The 19,453-nt window shown below is 44.0% G+C and overlaps 1 protein-coding gene across 3 annotated transcripts in view; it reads left to right on the top strand.

Moving 5' to 3' along the window:
• The first annotated feature begins 308 nt into the window (after positions 1 to 308).
• Positions 309 to 19,453, top strand: part of LOC147898683 (Peptidase C78, ubiquitin fold modifier-specific peptidase 1/ 2) — a 39,298-nt gene continuing 20,153 nt past the window's right edge. For 2 of the 3 annotated variants that reach the window (XM_087379092.1, XM_087379094.1), the window contains exons 1-4: positions 309 to 443; positions 2,480 to 2,642; positions 2,726 to 3,079; positions 3,560 to 3,816. In XM_087379092.1, the coding sequence (XP_087235218.1) occupies positions 2,480 to 2,642; positions 2,726 to 3,079; positions 3,560 to 3,816 (774 nt within the window). In that variant the 5' untranslated portion in view covers positions 309 to 443. The remainder of the gene's footprint in view (positions 444 to 2,479; positions 2,643 to 2,725; positions 3,080 to 3,559; positions 3,817 to 19,453) is intronic. The other variant, XM_087379093.1, reaches the window with a different exon arrangement.

A 19,453-nucleotide genomic window follows, 5' to 3' on the forward strand; every position in this document is an offset into this window, starting at 1 on the left:
TTTTTGGGTTTTTATTTTTCATGCACCCACTCACACACCCATTGGCCAACTACGAGGGGCAAACTGCTTGCCCTACATTGACAAGAGGGAGCTTCTTGAGGGAATCGAATGCAGAGTGTCGGGCACAGGTGTGCAAATGATCGGACCGCCTGACGTAGAGTTACTTACTCTATTAGGAATGCTGGAGGTGCTATTGCTCAGTTGTGCGAATGCCCACACCCCCTAAGGTGCCCTGGTGCACTCCTTCCCAATAGACTTAAAATCACTTAGTACTTACTAATCACTTAAGGATTTGGCTATAATCTACAATCAACACCAACTAATCGAAGCATTAATGGGAAAGCAGCATTCAAATAAATCGCACTTAGCTCTCGACTCTCTTAGTAGCATTCAGTTTCTCTCTTTTGGTGCAGAATTCAATTGTTTGCTGTATACAAAAGCAGGTCAGTGAGCCATTTACATATTTAAAATCGTTATCTGAAAGTTACGAGCAAACCCTCGATTGCTGCATACATTTCGGTTTTTTAATCTGTCTTGCGATCGATCGATCATCGTGTTTCAGCTAGAGGAAACGTCAATTTTATATTGGCTCTACATAAACGATATAACGTGTCCTTATAGAATCCCTGCTCTTGTGCTCAAAAAATGGCTGCTAAATGATCCTTCTTTAGCGATGGCCTTAGAAGCCTTTAGCAAGCCAACTCCTTTCACGATGAATCTTGCTGTAATGACTCTTGCTTCTGGTGTCACCTGTCGTGTACGGTCTTTTCGGCATTTTGGCAAACAGCATTTTGTGTACACTATTTACCTACAGGTCGTTTTTGTAGCTTTAAGTGACTTGATTAATCCGCAAAGGTCAACATTTGCAAGGATCTGCCATTGTTGCAATTATGTTGATCCCGTCATTCACTCAGGATGTAGTTATGGACTTCTGAAGAGTCTTAATTTCTGTAGAGAGTTTCCAGGGGCTCTTTCTGCTCCGAAGTCGTTTGATTGAGCAACGTTTTGCAAGTCATTGCTAAGAACTGTTTACAGTGGCCACAAATAAGGGGTTATAATATAGAATCATGAGTCAGGTGCGCCCAATGTAGCTGACTTATGTTAAGGTTTGTCACTACTTCAAAAGAGGTGCTATTTTGAAATACTTGGAGCGTCTTACCTGTGCTTGAATGTTGTGGAACACTTGATATTCCTAAGCCTGAACATGAGATCACCTATTTTTGTGGCTTGTCTTTTGTAAGGGATTCCAGTAAAGGTGGAGACAAGTGTAGACGTGGGAGGTTGTGTTGAAGCTTATGAAGAGACTTGTCAATGTTTGAGTCAATGTGAGGCATTAGTATGACATTCAACACTACTCAGGTTGTCGTCGTTTATCATAGATAATAACTTCTAAACCTAAAGAAGATTGAGTAATGCTAGGCTCCAAGAAACTACAATAGCTTTCACTGGCTGTACAGTCATCCCATCCTAGTTTTTTGATTTTTAGTTCATGATGGGAATATGATAGAAATACATTTGAATATGGATGAACCACCTTTTCCTATTGTCATCCTATTCCCTTCCACGTGTTAACACCCTAATTCCATTGTTTCTTCTATGAGTATACAATGGAGTGTAGCCTTCAAGGTGCTTACGATCATCATCATTATATATAAAGAAAAACCAGTCACAAATGCAAGCCATAGTATACACAATACATGCACACCAGAAACAAAGTACGCAAGTACAAGCACAATAGCAAACAGCAAGTAGAAGCAACTACAAACCCACAATTCTAAGTACATGCACAGCAAAACCAGTGCACTAGGAACAGACAAAAAGAAACTGTATGGTTACCTCCACATGAAATGCTGCCTTCCTGAAGTATGACAACTCAAGCAGCCCAGTTGCTCTCATAGTGGCTGCCTTGCTGAAGTACGAGTATTGAAGGCAGATAGCTGAAGCAGGAGAGCGGAATCACTTGTGCTGTACTGAAATAGAAGACCCACAGTATGAGTGGTTGTGCTTGGCTGAATGAGGCGTGGCCTTATAAAAGGAACGAGTTGCTAAGATATCCAACAAAGAGGTTGCTACTGCTGCTAACAAGTCAAGGATTCATTACATCTGTTGCTGGCAACTTCCATTTATATCGATATGGAGTGTTAGGAGATGTATGTATGTATAAAACTTATGTACAAAATTATACATTGCCTTGTGTGAATGTGCATTCCTCTATTCATGTAACGACGTGCTTTAATTATATGATACAGTCCTAATATTGGATGTCTTTTGTTGATGAGGTGATGCATCCAGCTTTTGTCTAAATAGGGTTTGGAATCTAAAAAAGATACATATATCATACATACATACGTACATGAATATACATAAAAATTATGTGCAAATTTAACGGTGGATTGTGTCAATGTGCACTTCTCCATTCATCATGCAGGGATGTGCTTTAATTCTATGATACAGTTCTAATACTGAATATCTTATGTAGATGAGCCGATGCATCCAGATTTTGTCTAAACATGGGTTGGAAGCTAAGAAAGGCATCCAATGGATCGTGGGTTCCTGTTCCATGCCCTGTACTGTAGTGTCTACCTTGGATTGCCTGCACTTTATGAGCGACACTGGGGATCCGGACTTTGTCACGGAGGCAGGTATACAGTGATTATTTAAGTTATTTTTAAAATGTTCTATGTGTGTAAACCTGGACATTATCAAACTTGGAGTCTTTGTACAGATGATTTACGGGTTCTTCTTCCCAAAGGGCTGGAAGTTGTGGGAGCGCTAGTGAATGAAGTGGATGGCTTGCAAACAGTGAGAAAAGCTGGTCAATTTGCTCTGAAGTTAATCAGCTACCTTAGTTCCGATTTGGACAAGCCTAGTGAAATAATTGCAGGTTGTTTGGAGCCTGGGAGTTCAAGATTACAGTACTTCCGTTATACAGGCCACCCAAGCGTTGAATTTGAGGCATTTGATAACATAATTTACCATGAGAAACCTGGTGCTCATCTATGGACAAGCATGTGTCTTTTGCAGTGTAAACTGCATTTAAAAGTGCCTTTGTATGCAAAGTCCTTTGCAAACGCTTCAGGTAGAATGCTCAACTGTCTCATGTTCTGATGTAATGTCTTTAAGGAGCAAAGTAATGTCTGCTAAGGAGCAAAGTGTTCATTTATGAATCATTGATGCCTTAAAACAGTTTACAACCTCGTGTATAAAAAGGGTGGAGTTTGTGAACCATTCACTATGCAAGGCGATGCTGGTGAATTGGACCTTGCCTTGAGCTCCTGGTGCCATAATGCCATGAAGGCCCTCTCAAGAGAGTCAAAACAGGAATTCTGAAGAGCTTGTTCAGCTACTATCAAATGTTTTTTAAATATATAAGTACTCCAGCATGCATTATAGGTTCCTAACATATTCAGCCTCTTGCATGAATGTTCAAGTTGACTCTATTAGTTTATGCACAGCATACTATAACTTTAGCCTTTATGTGAAGACTTGATGATTTTCCTTTCCCATCATAAATTTCAAGTAATCTTCAGCTTAGTAAGCATATTCATTTTTGTTGTAGATTATGAAGCACAATTGTCAAAAGAGATGGAGAACATTGTGGAGGATTTGAGGAGTTCAAGAGTCTTCTGCTATGTGGAGGTCTTTGCTGACAATCCTAAGAAAAAGGGACAGATTTTATTAAAGCCAGCTGCAACAAACCAGCCGGGTGTTACGTCAACACAGTCCATGTATATGAGTGAATTTGAAGGAAACAGTCAGCTATTGTGTTCAGATGTTTGCTTCTCGGAGTTTTTCGTCTCATCTCATGGAGTGCAGGTTAGTTTGTTATTGATTCTAAAGTAAAGTGTTTTTTGTTGTCGGGTATTTGTTTCGTGCTGCTTTGAATTAGACTCTCAGATACAAGCAGTGTGATGAATGCCAGCCACAGTAAAAGAGGGACCGAGGACACAGAAGTGAATGGTCACTGGAGAGATGTTTCTCAAGAGTTGAAATCTAATTTCATGCAACTTCTGTAGGACTGCATATACTACAGCAGCAGCCCTACTTATAGAAGGAACTATGATAATTCATCCTGAACTCATCCCTGAGTTGTCCTTGCAACTCTATGTCGCCTCTGAGGCATTCGCCCTGGCTCTCTTGAGCTTGGGTGGTGATGCTTGCCATCACGGCAGTTTACCCTTCCCACCACGGGCTACATTTAAAACTCCCACCAAAGAGGGATTGGGTTTAGAACAAGAGGCTCCTGGGGTTCAGTATTGGAGTGCCTTGTTGGGCTGCAGATGGTGGAACACAGCGCTGAATTTAGGGCAGTGCCAAAACTCAAGACTTGAGAGTCAAGTACATGATTATAAAAAAAGAGAGAGTCAGGCTGCTAACAGTGCCAAAACTCAAGACTTGAGAGTCAAGTACATGATTATAGAAAAAGAGAGAGTCAGGCTGCCAAAACTCAAGACTTGAGAGTCAAGTACTTGGTGGTCTGAAGGTGGCATAGTGATAGAGGCCTCTCCCTCCTCCTGAGCCCCATCATCATGGTCCTGGGCCTCATCATCATCCTCATGCTCAGGGCATTGTCTGCTGCATCACTGTCAGTATCCTTGTCAGGTATATGGTTTAGGAGTGCATTATGCTCTAAACTTGATAAGCAAATGCAAGTTTGCATTAACAAAGACAAGGTCATTTACCTTCTGAACCCTAAGCATGTTTCTCTTTTTGGGTGCAATGTTTTCAAAATTGCTCCACAAGTGCTCAATGGGAGGAGAGGTAGCACCTTGGCTAAGCATGCAAACGGCAACAATGGAGCATCTGTTCCATGGTCCTCCCACCATCTTAAACCTATCATTTTGTGCATCCTCCAAACCAAACATCCTTCTTCTTTGCGTGCAGTGTGAGAGCTCTTCCTGAACTTTCCTTCTATTCTCTGCATTTGAGACAAGCCGTCTCAATATTATCTCCCATCCTCGCATCTCCTTTGTATCCGATTCTTGTCCTTTCCCTTGAAATTTTGGATCGAGAACAAGGGCTGGAGCGTCCAAAGTTGAATGATATTGTATCCACTAAGAGGTTGCAAGTACTCCTAAGTCCTCTTTCCTCCAAATGTATGAAACATCAAAAGTTTGAATTGTCTCAACTATCCTATCCAATCCTTCATACACCTTTCCGATACAAGGGTCATCCTCATCAAGAAGCCTCAACATAATAAGGATATGCTTTGTGATGTGAAGTAATAGGCCAACATCATTCCAACAGATGTCATCCAAAACAATGAATTCGAGTCTTTGAGTCCCTGCAAAGTTACGTTCACACCATGCATTCTGCTTAGAAGAAACAACAAGCTTCCTCAAATAAGGTTTCAGCTTGAACAGCCGCTTCAACATGATGGAATTGTAAGCAGAGTGTGCGTCGGAATACTTCAAAGAGATTCTTTAGAGATAGCTTTTGAAGAGGTGCCAAAAACATGATTGCCCATCTCAATGGAACTCTCCACCCAATTCAACTTACTATTGTCTTTCAAGCAATTATTCAGTCCATGTGCCATGCAAGGAGTGAAAGTGAGTGACACCTCAGTCCATGTAGGAGACATCATCTTGATGTGAAAGGATGTTGCCCCTCTCTTAGTCAAGCTACCATGCCCCAAGTGGAGATCAGATGGACCTGCTGCATATTAGCTGTAATCCAAAGGGAGCATTGCCAGGTCTGTAAGAAATCCTAGATTTACTATATTTAGAAATATGCTAAGGAACAGAAAGGAGACTGAGATAGCAGAGAACAAGGAATATTTGTATTGCTTGAATATCTGTAGGGTGGATGTGATTGTCATCCATACAATTGGGCCTCTCTTATATAGAGAGTGAAGAGTCACACATGAAAAGGTGTGTACTCCAAAGGGTATGTGCATGAAGAGGTGTGTACCCCTTGTGAAGGGTGTGACCCTTGATGAGAGGGTACATTACAATAGGAATGTCTCTTCATTAGAATGTCTCTTTGAAGGGTTGTGCCTCATTAAGAAGTGTCCCGTCGAAAGGGCAAGAGTTGTGCCTCTTAGGAAGTGTCCCGTCGAAAGGGCATACCCTTCCAAAAGTGTCCATTCATCAAACCATCCATAAGTCTAGAAAGAGAAAGGAATACGTCACAGATCGTGACATCCCCTCCCACTCAAAAGAAGACCCTGGTGGAGATAATGAACTGATGTAGAAAATATCATGGTAGATGCTGAAAATACTGCTGTAAAAGATCAGGGTACTGCTGTAAGTCTTCATAAGACTGCCAAGTAGCGTCGGAGTCGTCCAGATCTCGCCAAAGAACAAGGAATTCCGTGATAAGTCGATGTCGAGTCTCTCGCTGTCGATGGTCCAGAATACGCTCAGGAATAAGGAGAACATAATCGTCTTCGATTTCTGGGACATAATCACCTGCAGGAGGAACTGCTTCATCGCCTGGAATGTACGTCTTTAGCCAAGAAATATGAAATGTTGGATGGATTTTACCCCATGATGGTGGTAATTCCAATTTATAACTTAAAGGTGAATTTTTCTTGACGATCCGGAAAGGTCCATAGTATCTTGGTCGCAACTTAGGAAACACAGACTTAACCGTCTTATAGCGATGTGGGGCTACAAATAATAGCACCATGTCACCAGTGTTAAATTCCAGGTGACATCTATGTTTGTTGGCAGACCGTTGATACCGCTCTTGCGCTTTTCGCATATGATCCCTGACTTGCAGTAGAATGTCTTGCATTTCTTGAACCAGTTGATCAGCTAGGGCCACTCGATGTTGAAGTACAAAATTTGTTGGTACAATCGGAGTGTGTCCATAAGCTGCTTGGAATGGAGTCATGCTGATGGCACTATGGAAAGAGTTATTATAAGCAAACTCAAGGAGTGGTAGATACTCTTCCCAGGCTGCGAGGCGTGACTGAACATAATGTCGAAGCATTTCTTCCAGAACTTGGTTGACTCTTTCAGTCTGGCCATCTGATTCTGGGTGGTAAGCTGAACTGAACAGTAGAGTTGTACCCAAAGATTCGAACAGTGAAATCCAAAAGTGACTGGTAAACTTAGGATCTCTGTCGGATATGATATTCTTGGGTAATCCATGGTGTCGGAAGATGTGTTGTATGAAGAGTTTGGCTATGTTTGGGGCCTGTGCACTGTTTTTGCAAGCAACAAAGTGTGCCATTTTGGACAAGCGATCAACAATTACCATAATCTGAGTGTTACCTCTGGAGGATCGTGGTAGTGTTGTAATGAAATCCATGGAAATACTTTCCCACCTTTCAGTTGGAACTGGAAGAGGCTGAAGAAGTCCTGTTGGAAGTCGTCGGCTTGCTTTCGTTTGTTGACATGATAAGCACGATGTAACCATGTTGATGACATCTCTTTTCATCTGAGGCCAGTAGTATGTTGCACTGAGTAACCGATAAGTCTTATTGATGCCTGGATGGGCAGCATAAGGAACTACATGATGCTCTTTTAACAAAAGACGTCGAACATCCTTGTCATGTGGTACACAGACGCGATCTTGATAATACAGAAGGTCGTCCGTATAAGAATAGGATGAGAAAATCTTCTGTTCGGAAGTCGAAGGTTGATCTTTGGAAAGAACCTGTACTGCTGTGCCGAAGTCTTTATCATTGAAATACTTTCCTGTGAATGAATTCGGAACATCCACAGATAATGTAGAGATTACCATGGCTGATGCTAGAGGTAACCTGCTGAGAGCATCTGCAACTACATTGCGTAGTCCTGGTATGTACTCAATGGTCATGTGAAAGTTGGCCAAAAACTCAACCCAGCGTGCTTGTCGAGCGTTCATGACTGGCTGAGTAAAGATGTACTTTAAAGAGTGATGGTCTGTTTTGACCACAGAGTCGGCACCCATGAGATAATGTTTCCAAGAGCGATAAGCATGTACAACAGCAAGAAACTCCTTATCATAGACCGGATATCGGGTTTGGATATCAGAATGTTTATGGCTGTCAAAAGCAATAACTCTGCCTTCTTGCATCAAGACTGCTCCTGTAGCGATGTCGGAAGCGTCGGTCATGACCTCAAATGGAAGGTTGGGGTCAACAATAGCCATAACTGGTGTGGTAGTGAGTGCTTGCTTGAGTTGTTGGAAACGATACTCTTTTCGGGAAGCCATTGAAAAATTGCTGTGCTTTTCAATAATTCGGACAGAGGAGCTGCGATTTCGGAAAACTGATAGACCTTTGTATGGTAGAAGTTTGCCAATCCGAGAAAAGAGCGGACATCATGAACATTCTTAGGAGTAGGCCAGTTTCGGATTACCTCGACCTTCTTGGGATCCACAGAGATACCTTGAGCTGAAATAACATGTCCCAAATATAAAAGTTGGGTCTTGAAGAACTCACTCTTCTCAATGTTGATGTAGAGAGAATTTGCGTGGAGAACTTCAAAAACTTGGTGAAGATGTTGTTTATGCTCAAGTAGGGATCTGCTGAAAACGAGGATGTCATCGAGGTAAACGATGACGAACTTATCGAGGAAAGGCCTGAAGATGTCGTTCATTAATGTCATGAATGTGGCCGGGGCATTGTTTAACCCAAAAGGCATGACCAAACATTCATAGTGTCCATACTTTGTTCGAAAAGCTGTCTTGTACTCATCGCCTTCTCGTATGCGAATTTGATGATAACCTGAACGAAGATCAATCTTGGAGAATTGTGTTGCATGTAGAAGTTGATCGAAGAGGTCATCAATGCGAGGCAATGGATACTTGTTTTTGATAGTGAGCTTGTTGAGGGCTCGGTAGTCGATGCAGAGGCGCATAGACTTGTTCTTTTTTTCCACAAGTAGTACAGGAGATCCGAAAGGGCTGCCACTGGGCCGAATGTGACCTTTGTCGAGTAGCTCGGTGACCTGTCTTTGGATTTCTTCATTTTGAGTGTAAGAAACCCGATAAGGAGGTTTCGACGGTGGATTACTGCCGGGAATAAGTTCGATTGGGTGATCCACTGGTCGTCGAGGTGGTAACTGCTTTGGCAATTCCTGTGGAAAAAGATCCAGGTAGGGCTGGAAAAAAGGTTGGTTGAGGTATTCAGGAGGATCCTTTGTTGGTGTCTCCTCTACTGCCGTAACCAACAGAAGTGAAGTCTTTACTTGGCGTTTACGAACCCACTTCTTTACTTGTAGGGCAGAGGCAACGGGGTGGAAGGAGAGTCCCTAGAACCAGTTAGCTCAATAAGTTTTCCCTGGTGGACAAACTGGATAGTATGGCTGCGAAAACTGATTGATGGATCATAGTCGTAGAGCCATTGTTGTCGAAGTATGACATCGTACCGAGAAAGAGGCATAATGTCGAAGTTCAACTTGTCCGTATAATGTTGGATGCGAAAAGACAAGTTTTTGATCTTGGTATTGCACAAGAAAGTCGTTCCATTTGCGAGTTCAATCTGATAGTCCATGAGGCTAGGACTGGTGGTCAACCGAAGTTTATCGACCACAAAACTGGCTAGGAAATTATGAGAACAGCCACTGTCGATGAGGATGGTGACCGTTGTTCCACGAATCGATCCTTGAACATAAAGTACTTGAGTGGCCAGGGAAGGTTCGGGGTTGCTGGCAAGGCTCAGGTGGATGGTATTCGCCATTCGAACAGCTTTGCCTTTCTTGTCTTGTGCTGAGGTAGCATCTTCTTTTTGGGAAGTGCTAGGTTCCATATTAGAATTTTGCTTTGGTCGCTTGGGACAATCGAACCATCTATGGTCGCCTGTACAGATGGTACAAAGTCCTTTTAAGCTGGAGTTGTTCTTCTTGTCAGTGGCCGCGCCTTTATGTTGGGGATGTCGGTAATGACTTTGTGAAGAAGAAGAAACACGATCCTTGGGGGAGTGCTTCTGTTGGAATCCAGCAAATGATTTCTGAGGCTTTTGGGGATCTTGAGACTGTCGCTGACCTTGATTACCGAAGTTTTTGCGAAACCTGGTGTTATCTTGAGGGCGAGCACCTTTGGCCATAGGAGAGTTCTGTGTGCGATTAGCACTCTGCTTCCCTGTGTTTAGGAAATCGGTAATGCGCTCTGCGTAAGCAATAGCGCCATCTGTGGTGGTGATGTTTGCTTTAAGAACATCAATGCATAACGAGGGATTTAGGCCTGAGATGAAGGCATGAAGGCGATCATCCTCAGTTAAACCATCAATCTCCAGCACCAATGTGGTGAACTGAGAGATATAGGAAGACAGGGAACCCGTTTGCTCCAACTGTCGGAGTTTTGATCGTGCTTGGAAGTCCGCATTGGCAGGTACAAATTGCTTACGGAGCACGTGTTCAAAACGTTCCCAAGTTAACACACTTTTTCCGTCCTTTAAGCGTCTTTGCCACCATAGAAATGCTGTATCCTTTAGGAGGGAGGCTGCCAAGGCGATCTTTTTGCCTTCCGTGAGGTCAACAATGTCAAAATACATGCGCATTTTAGCGAGCCATTGGTCAACAGTTCGGCGATTACGTTGACCAGTGTAGGCTTCCGGATGTTTGACGTCAAGTCGTTTTGTTTTGGAAGCTTGAAGTAATCGGTAGAGAGTACGCAGTTCAATGTTTTCTACCTCTGGTGGGAAAGAGTCCGCATCGTCGTCGGGTTGCGTCACGTCATCCTCTGTATGTGCTGGACTTCGAGAATCTTGAAGTTGTTGAACTTTTTGAACCAGGTCGGAGATGCTGTCCTGAAGCTGAGATATTTGAAGTTGTAATAGAGATTCACTTTGGACATTGCCTTCAGGGATCTTTTTGGGACTTGATTCTTTAATCTCTAGAGAGGCTTCACGCGAGCGGTGCGACATGTCGGAAATCCCTGGAAGAAAAGCGCGAACTTGCGCTCTAGTTTGTACCATCCCTGAAAGAGGATTCGGGCTGCTCCCTGAGGTTGCTCATATTGGAGGGGGCAGGCGAGGCAGGATGGAACCACCCGTGGAAATCTGGTAAGGGAGGTCCTGTCGGAGGTAACACTGGAGATTCTGAAAAAGGTGTTACTGCTCGTGATAAGACAGGGGTAGGTAGCAGAGTCCACGGATCTGAAAAAGGGTAAGGAGCTGTTGTCGGAAGTGGAGGATATCCAGGAGAGGCAGTGCCTTCAGAGTGTAAATACTGACTTGGAGAAGGTACAACCTGTAGAGGAGGATATCTGGGAGCTGAAGGAGGTGGAGAGTACCTTGGAGATGCCGAAGGTGAAGGGTAAAACTCTCTCCAAAAATGAACAGCAAACTCCTGAGGAATATCGTGTTCTGGATATCTTCGTGTCTCGTGGAACACAACCTGTACTGTGCTGAGGAAATAATGTAACTGAGGTGCCTCACGCAGAAGGTAGAGGATGTGGTCCAAGTCACTCGGAGGGCACGTGACACAGAAGACCCAAGATGCAAAGGCTCCAAAATGGGCTGGCTGTGCAATTTGAACACGATATTGTGTAGTAGCAGGTGCCTGAGGTGTCCTTGAATGGCTGGGTGAATTACCAGGGGTTTCCATGCTTTAATGTGGATTCTTTCATTTGCTGTAAGTTGTTAAAAAGAATCCTGAAAAAGCAGATTGGAAAGACTCCACCTGGCAATAATTTAATCTGCCAAGTTGTTGCGTAGAAGAAGGCTGCAAATCGCTGTCCGGAGATCCATGTTGCAGTGTTTTGCGAGGAGTGCTCGAGGCTTGTCTGGTCCGGGCTGTCAACAGGCTGTCTTCATCGCGAGAGGAGCTGCAACTGGTGCTGATTTGGCAGGGCGAAAATGGCGAAACAAGGAGGGGCTGCAGGCTATCGATGGTGAAGCTCGTAGCATTTTCCCAGGGCTGGACTGCGCAGGAAAGGCAGGAGCGAAAGAACCTGGCGAGGCCAATGATATCGCAGGGGGGGGCTGGTGAGACCAATGATTTGCGCAAGGGGCTGGCGTGCAGTACGGCGCAGGGCTGCAGGTAGTACGGCGCAGGGCTGGCAGAGTGTACGGCACAGGGCTGGCGGACTGTTCTGTGCAGGCTGGCGGACTGTACGGCGCAGGCTGGGCAGGCAGATTCGGCGAGGGCTGCGCAGGGCTGTACGGCGAGGCAAGGGCTGGCTGCAAGGCTTGCGCATGGTTGTACGGCAAGGCTGCGCAGGCCTGTACGGTGCAGGCTGCGATGGCTGGCGCAGGCTGCAGGAAGTCCGTACGGTGCAGGGCTGGTGCTGCGCAGGCTGCCAAGGATTCCGTACGTTGCAGTTTTTTTTTTTTGTTGGAGAAGAGGCGACTTTTCGTTAGGGGCTGCCTAATGGGTTAGTTGCCCCAAAAATTTAAATGGGGGTTTAGTTAACCCTAGGTAGCTAGGGTAAACCTAGGGGTAGGGGATGGGTTTAATTTTTGTCCCTTTTTACCCCTCTAGGTACCCTTTTGTAGGTACTTGGGACCTAGGAGGTGTGCCTATTCGAAGGGGTGTGACCCTTGGAATAGGTGCACCTGTTCATGAGGGGATGTGTCCTTTTTGTTAAAAGGGGTGTGACCCTGCATGAATAGGTATGTCCCTTTGCCCACGATGGGGTATGTCCTATGAGTGAGGAGTCGAGACTCGTCACCAAAAGGTGTGTCCCATGGTGGAAAAGGTGTGTCCCTTGGTTTTGGGACAGCCCAAGCACCTGAAAGGACACGATTTTGGTCGTGTCCATTCACATCAACTTGTGATGTGAGGGAGATGGAGAGGCCAGGATGACTTTAGGCCGGTAGGCGTTAAAAAATTTTACGCTCATCCTCTCCATCTCTTCCATGCACAATGTGCACGGGTGTCCTTCTAGCGGCAAAAATGTATCAGATCAGCGCTAGAAGGTGGGGGCATTTCCTACAGTGAGGAGCGAATTTTGCTCTGATACCACTGTAAGAAATCCTAGATTTACTATATTTAGAAATATGCTAAGGAACAGAAAGGAGACTGAGATAGCAGAGAACAAGGAATATTTGTATTGCTTGAATATCTGTAGGGTGGATGTGATTGTCATCCATACAATTGGGCCTCTCTTATATAGAGAGTGAAGAGTCACACATGAAAAGGTGTGTACTCCAAAGGGTATGTGCATGAAGAGGTGTGTACCCCTTGTGAAGGGTGTGACCCTTGATGAGAGGGTACATTACAATAGGAATGTCTCTTCATTAGAATGTCTCTTGTGAAGGGTTGTGCCTCATTAAGAAGTGTCCCGTCGAAAGGGCAAGAGTTGTGCCTCTTAGGAAGTGTCCCGTCGAAAGGGCATACCCTTCCACAAGTGTCCATTCATCAAACCATCCATAAGTCTAGAAAGAGAAAGGAATACGTCACAGATCGTGACAAGGTCCTCTGTGCTACCAGATAGCTTCATTGGCAATAAGCTATTGTCTCAAGGTCCCTGATATCACAATAATCTATGATTGCTTTCTAAAGTTAAATGGTCTCCTGCCAATTCATCTCAGCCCAACTCTCTTCGTCAAGAAAGCATACACTGGAGCTCAGTCTTTGATATGCCTCTTGCTTTACAGGAACCAGTTCGGGCATACAATCTGATGAAGCTTGGGATTCATTACATTGATGATGCAGTGGATGTTCAGGGGAATATATTATCCTTGCCGGATGCCTTTTTGTCGTTTTCCTCTTGGTATGCATCATCGACCCATATGGAGGAAAATAAGTGATTTATTGCAGCCCCTTCTCCCAATTCCTCCATCTGGTGGATCTCATAGACTTCAAGATTGGCAACTCATTTCTGCTATTCCAGGCTTATGCCCACTTTCTTTGCAGGCTATTACTTCTATGAAAGTTTATAGGTTGATTTTGCCTCCCATGGATTGCTCAGCATGGGAATACTCTCTTGCATTTGCATAAATCTTTTTCTTGGTGGAAGTCAAATCTTCGACTATTATGGTGAAACAAACTGCCTTTAAAGCAAAAATTGTTTCTTTGGAAATGTTTGGTTAGAGTTTTTTCAGTGGGTGTCACTTTGGCTAAGCGCAGGATTGCAAATCCTCATTGTTTGAGGCGTTTCAGTTCTTCTGAGACTGTTTCACATCTTTTATGGCTTTGTCCTTAGTCCAGAGCTCTCTTCGACCGTATTTCCCACTGTCTTCGACTGCGTTTCCCTGGTCATTGTTTTGGGAAATATTTCTGGATCTTTGGCAGGCTTACTACTGTACAAGCCCAATACTCTCTCTTTTTTCATTGGGCGAGATTCTGGGCACTATGGACCATTTGGAAGCAGAGGAATCAGGTGGTCTTGGGGCAGCCATTGCTCCAACCTTATGAGTTTTTTAGAGCATCATTAAGGCAATCTATGTATGATGCTTGTCATCATGATGACTTGGATGTATCATCTTTGGAGGTGTTTTCCCACTGCTTTTGATTTTTCAGAATAGTCTTTTCTTTAGACTACTCTCATTGTAAAAACTTTTTCTTGATATAAATACAGTGGTTTCACCAAAAAAGAAAAAAAAAGTGTGAGAGAGAGAGAGAGAGAGAGAGAAAGAAAGAAAGAAAGAAATTTTATTAAAGGTCCACGGAAGGCCATACATGGCCTATGGGACACAAAATCATCCGAAAGGAAAATACATCATCAACGATGCGCCAACTAGGTGGCCTCATCGTAATACTGCTAAGATGCCAAAAATGGCTACAAAAATCCTGGATACAAAATGAAATGAAATAGAGTACCAAAAATGCCTAGATACAAAATGTAAAATATGAAATATGAGGAACATCATCTTCCCTAAGGGGTCTGTGATCCAAAGAAATGATGGAAGTCATGGCCATCGACCATGCCTCCAGCCATGAGTGTGAAGATCTGGGCAAGTGTCAAATGGGCTGCTGGCGGTGCCAAGTCTCCATGGAGCAATCTCCTCCGAAAATCTGCCATCATCCTCCATCGTCTAGAAATAAAGCGACGGGTACGGCCTCTGTGTAAGAGAGAGAGAGAGAGAGAGAGAGAGAGAGAGAGAGAGGAGAGATTTCCAGATCAGTCCACAAGGGATGCCTCTAGCCCACTTTCTTGAACTTAATCATGGCTGAAGCTGTGAGCATCTTTTTGAGATCTCAAGCATATATGTTTGGGCTCAGGCTTCCCCTCGAGGAGCTTCTGGATAGTGAGCTTGGAGACGACACTACTATTTCTTTCAATGCCGATTCTCACACTCTCACCACCATCATAACAGCCTTGACTTTATTTTGTATTGCAGTAGGTGCACATATTAATTGGGATAAATCTAATGGCTCTTGAATCAATCAGGAGGACACCCCAAATTGGGGGCTGATTTTGGTTTCACATAAATTCATAGGGGTGTTCTTTTGGAGTTAGGCTAGACTTGACCTTGCTTCTAGAGTGATATTTGTCAACCACATACTGCTAGCAAGACAGCCTAGTTTATTTGCTCTTGTTGGTGCCACATAAGAGACTACATCACTCAGCTCAAAAGGCAATCAGAATTCTTTTTATGAAGTGGGCTCGATGAGTTCAGCACATACCAGAGTAGGTGGCTTGGGAGACTTTGATTCTCCCAACGCAAGAAGGAGGCCTTAATATCATTGATCTAGATATGCAGTGCAAGGCTTTGCTTTGCTTTGCAAGTTGGTGGTCAAGGGACTTATGCAAGGACACAAGCCTTGGAAAGATTTCTTGATGCATTGGATCCTATCAACCCTCCTCAAGTGGTGATTGGATGGATAGCACTAGGTGGACCTTGCCTTCCTCCCCCCTTATGGCTGCCATCCTAAAAGCTTGAAAGGATCCTTCCCCCCTCACATAGAGATTCACATGCAGCCTCTAACGTGGAATGATTTGGTTCTTGATGATCATGACAGACCCCTAGGCGTTTCTAGATATATGCAGTGGTCCAAATGTGAGAGAGCCCCCTTCCTCTATGGGCTCTTGAAAGGCTTTCAAACACTTTCCTTATGATCATAATCTCAAATGGTTAGTCACCTCAAGCCTTACCCTTGGACTAGGTCCTCATAGATGAGAGATGACATGATCACGTTAGATGGATGGGTGCTTTTCGAGGACAAGCATCCCACTTCACGTCATAGTTCTCCGGTGAGATACAGATGGGGGTGCCTTGGACTTTGATGTGCATCCTAGAGGCAAGTTTACTAAATGCACAATAAGAATATCCTTGTGGATGCACGTTTTGAGCCGGTCATGATTGTAGGCCACGTGGAGCAATGTTTGTGGGCTTCTGGTTGTCAGTCTCTAAATCATATGTACAAGCTACATTGATGCTTTTGGTTGACATTGGGTCAACTTTGCATCAGATTTTACTCAGACTTGCAAGCTTGGGTTGCGGAGATGGAGGCTTTTGTGTCACATTTGCAGGTTTTGCAATGACATTTGCTCCTTTGGTCACATTTTGGGACTTTTGCAGTATTTGCCCTCTTTTGACTCCATCTCGTCTCTGAAATTGGGGCTTTTAGACCTATTGCAGGCTGCTTTGATCTGAAATTTGGGGGTTTTCACATTTGCAAGTTTGCAGCAAATTTTGGAGTTTTCACTCTTTTTGGCATATTTGTTCTCTCAACATTTGGGTCTTTTTCCAGATTGCTGTCAATTTCAATGACTTTGCTTGATTCAGCCCTTTGATTTGGGCTGGTCACTTTGTAAGATGCCTTTTGCAGGCCACATCTTTCTTGGACAGATACTTGCAGCAGATTTTGGCAACAGCTTGTGCATTTTGCTTAGTGTTTGAACAGCCACTTTTGGCATTCACATTTATAGAGATTGTTGTCATTTTTTACCTGACATATGCAGCTGGCAGTTATATACTTTGAGCAGCCAGCTCTTTGCAGTGATAGCCTTGAGGCTTTTACATTTGCGAGGCACTCTTTTTCTTATGTTTTGCAATGGCACACCATGAGTCTCTTGGAATGCTTGTCCATGAAGACAAGCTTAATGATACCACCTATCCATGTAGTCGTACTTGGTGCGCCACCTATTAAAAATTTGGGGTATTGTCAATGGATAACAAACTAGACCTGTCTCTCCACCACAGGCACCTGCTGCCACTTTTGCCACTCCTAGTTTCATCTACCACTACTCCCACAGTGTCTACCGCAAAGCCTCCAATACCCGAACGAATTCGTTGGGATCAGAGAGATGCACAGGCACATGCAATGATTGCTATGAATAGCAAGAGGGAGATTAATACCTCACAATCGGTTTGCAAGATAGCCAAGGATGCATGGGATACTTTGGCCAATCTCTCTCAGATTCGCAATGAGACTTGGGTTACCTATTTACATAGGCATCTGAATAATATTAAGATGAACAAAGGGGACAGCATGGATGCTTATCTTACCAAGATTAAGGATTTTAGAGAGCAACTCATCAATCTTGATGAGATTGTCCCAGGTTCACAGGTAGTGTCTATGACACTTGATGGGCTCCCTGACTCATACCAAGGATTTGCTACAACATTGAGGCTAGTGGCCATGGGTAACCCCAACCACTATTCAATCAGCCTGTTGCCATACTACTGTAGGAGGAGCAAAGTCGTTAAAATTTTCAGGGTTGCCTCTATTCATGCAATCAGGCCTTTGCCACCGATCACCGGAACCCAAACCCAAACCTTCATCCTGTGAGAGATTGGGGAGAGAGAGAGAGCAAGAGAGAGTGAGCTGGAGAGCTGAAAGCTTGAGAGCTGAGTTGCAATAGAAGAGTAAAGAGTACAACTGAAAGAGTGAGAGATAAGGTTTTGTCCTAGTGACAAAACCTTAGTAGTCACTAACCATAGTTAATGAACTAACTGCGGTTAGGGGGAAAAACCTCTTAAAGAGGGAAAAGTGCCCCTAACTAGCTTATTAAATTACATTGGTCACTGCTGAATTATATCTATAATTCTAACACCCCCCTGCAGTGCCAATGTCATGTACAAGGCTGATCAATCACCAAACGGATATAAGTTTAGGGCACTGCGAAATGCCTCAAACTTTTCACGTGGTAGTGCTTTGGTGAAAATATCTGCAACGTTGTCATGTGTGGACACAAAGATCATACTGATCTCTCCTGCATGCAACTTCTCTCTGACGTAGTGATAGTGAACCTCAATGTGCTTCGTGCGCGCATGAGATGAAGATCAGCAAATAGACGTCGCAGCCAGACACATTCAACTGTTGCTGTGAAAGCTGCCCTATACTCAGCTTCACATGATGAGGTAGCCACTGTAGATTGTTTCTTGCTCAGCCATGAAATGCAAGATTTACCCAAAAAGAAACAATTGCCACTAGTGGACTGCCTAGTGTCATAATCACCAGCCCAATCTGAATCACTGTAGGCATGCATCTGCAAGTCACCCCCCCCTGGGAAATAACAAGCCAAAAGACTTCGTGCCTTGCAAATAACGGAAGATGCGCTTAACTGCCTACCAATGCATAGTTTTTGGGCTGTGCATGTATCTGCTCACCTGAGATACTACAAATTGAATATCAGGTCTAGTGTTGCAGAGATATATGAGGCATCCAACAGCCTGACTGTAAGATGTGGCATCAACTGATTCTCCTGCATCATGCATTGTGAGTTTCAGGCCCGGCTCCATCGGAGTGGCTATGGGCTTACAATCATGCATGTTAAATCTGTCCAAGAGTTTCTGCACATACTTGGACTGAGACATAACAGTGCCACGTCTCTCTTGAGAGAACTGGATCCCCAAATAAAAGTGAAGCAGCCCCAAATCTGACATGTCAAAGGTGGTCTGTAAATCAGCTTTGAAATCTGCAATTTTATCTTCATTGGACCCTGTGAGCAGTAAGTCATCAACATAAAGAAGGATGACTAAAATTTCCCCCCCATCCATCTTGATGTAGAGGGTGCTCTCAGTAGGACTATTGTGCAGCCCCTTGCTAGTCAAAAAGGCATGAATCTTGGCATACCATGCACGAGGGGCCTGTTTCAGCCCATACAAAGCTTTGTTTAGCTTGCATACTTGAAGTGCATTTGCTGTAATTTCAAAGCCTGGAGGTTGTTTGACATACACCTCTTCCAGCAAGTCTCCATTTAAGAAGGCTGTTTTGATGTCCAACTGATGAACATTCCACTCAAAATGTGCAGCCATTGCAATAACTGATCGGATGGTGGTCATCCGGGATGTAGGAGCAAATGTCTCCTCATAATCTATGCCCTTTTTCTGAGCATAGCCTTTAGCAACCAGCCTTGCCTTGTATCTGTCAATGGAGCCATCTGGCTTCCGTTTGACCTTGAAAACCCATCGTGTGCCAATGGCATGTTTACCTGGTAGCAAGTTTACAACATCCCAAGTCTGATTTTTTTCAATGGACTGCAACTCATCATGCATGGCATTCATCCAATGCACATTGTCCTTTGCTTCTTCGAATGTGGCAGGCTCCTCCTCATCAAGAAGTGTACCTGCATATGCTGATTCCACTGAATTAGCACCTTCCATGTGCCTTGCTGCACTGCGAGTCCTGCCAGGTAACGGAGCATCAATTTTACTCTCCCTGAGAGTCTGTAACAGCTAGTTTGG

The sequence above is a fragment of the Dipteris shenzhenensis genome, chromosome 9 (genome assembly GCF_047967505.1).
Source record: "Dipteris shenzhenensis isolate YYH24624 ecotype China chromosome 9, Dip_SZ_1.0, whole genome shotgun sequence".
NCBI classification, from domain to species: Eukaryota; Viridiplantae; Streptophyta; class Polypodiopsida; order Gleicheniales; family Dipteridaceae; genus Dipteris; species Dipteris shenzhenensis.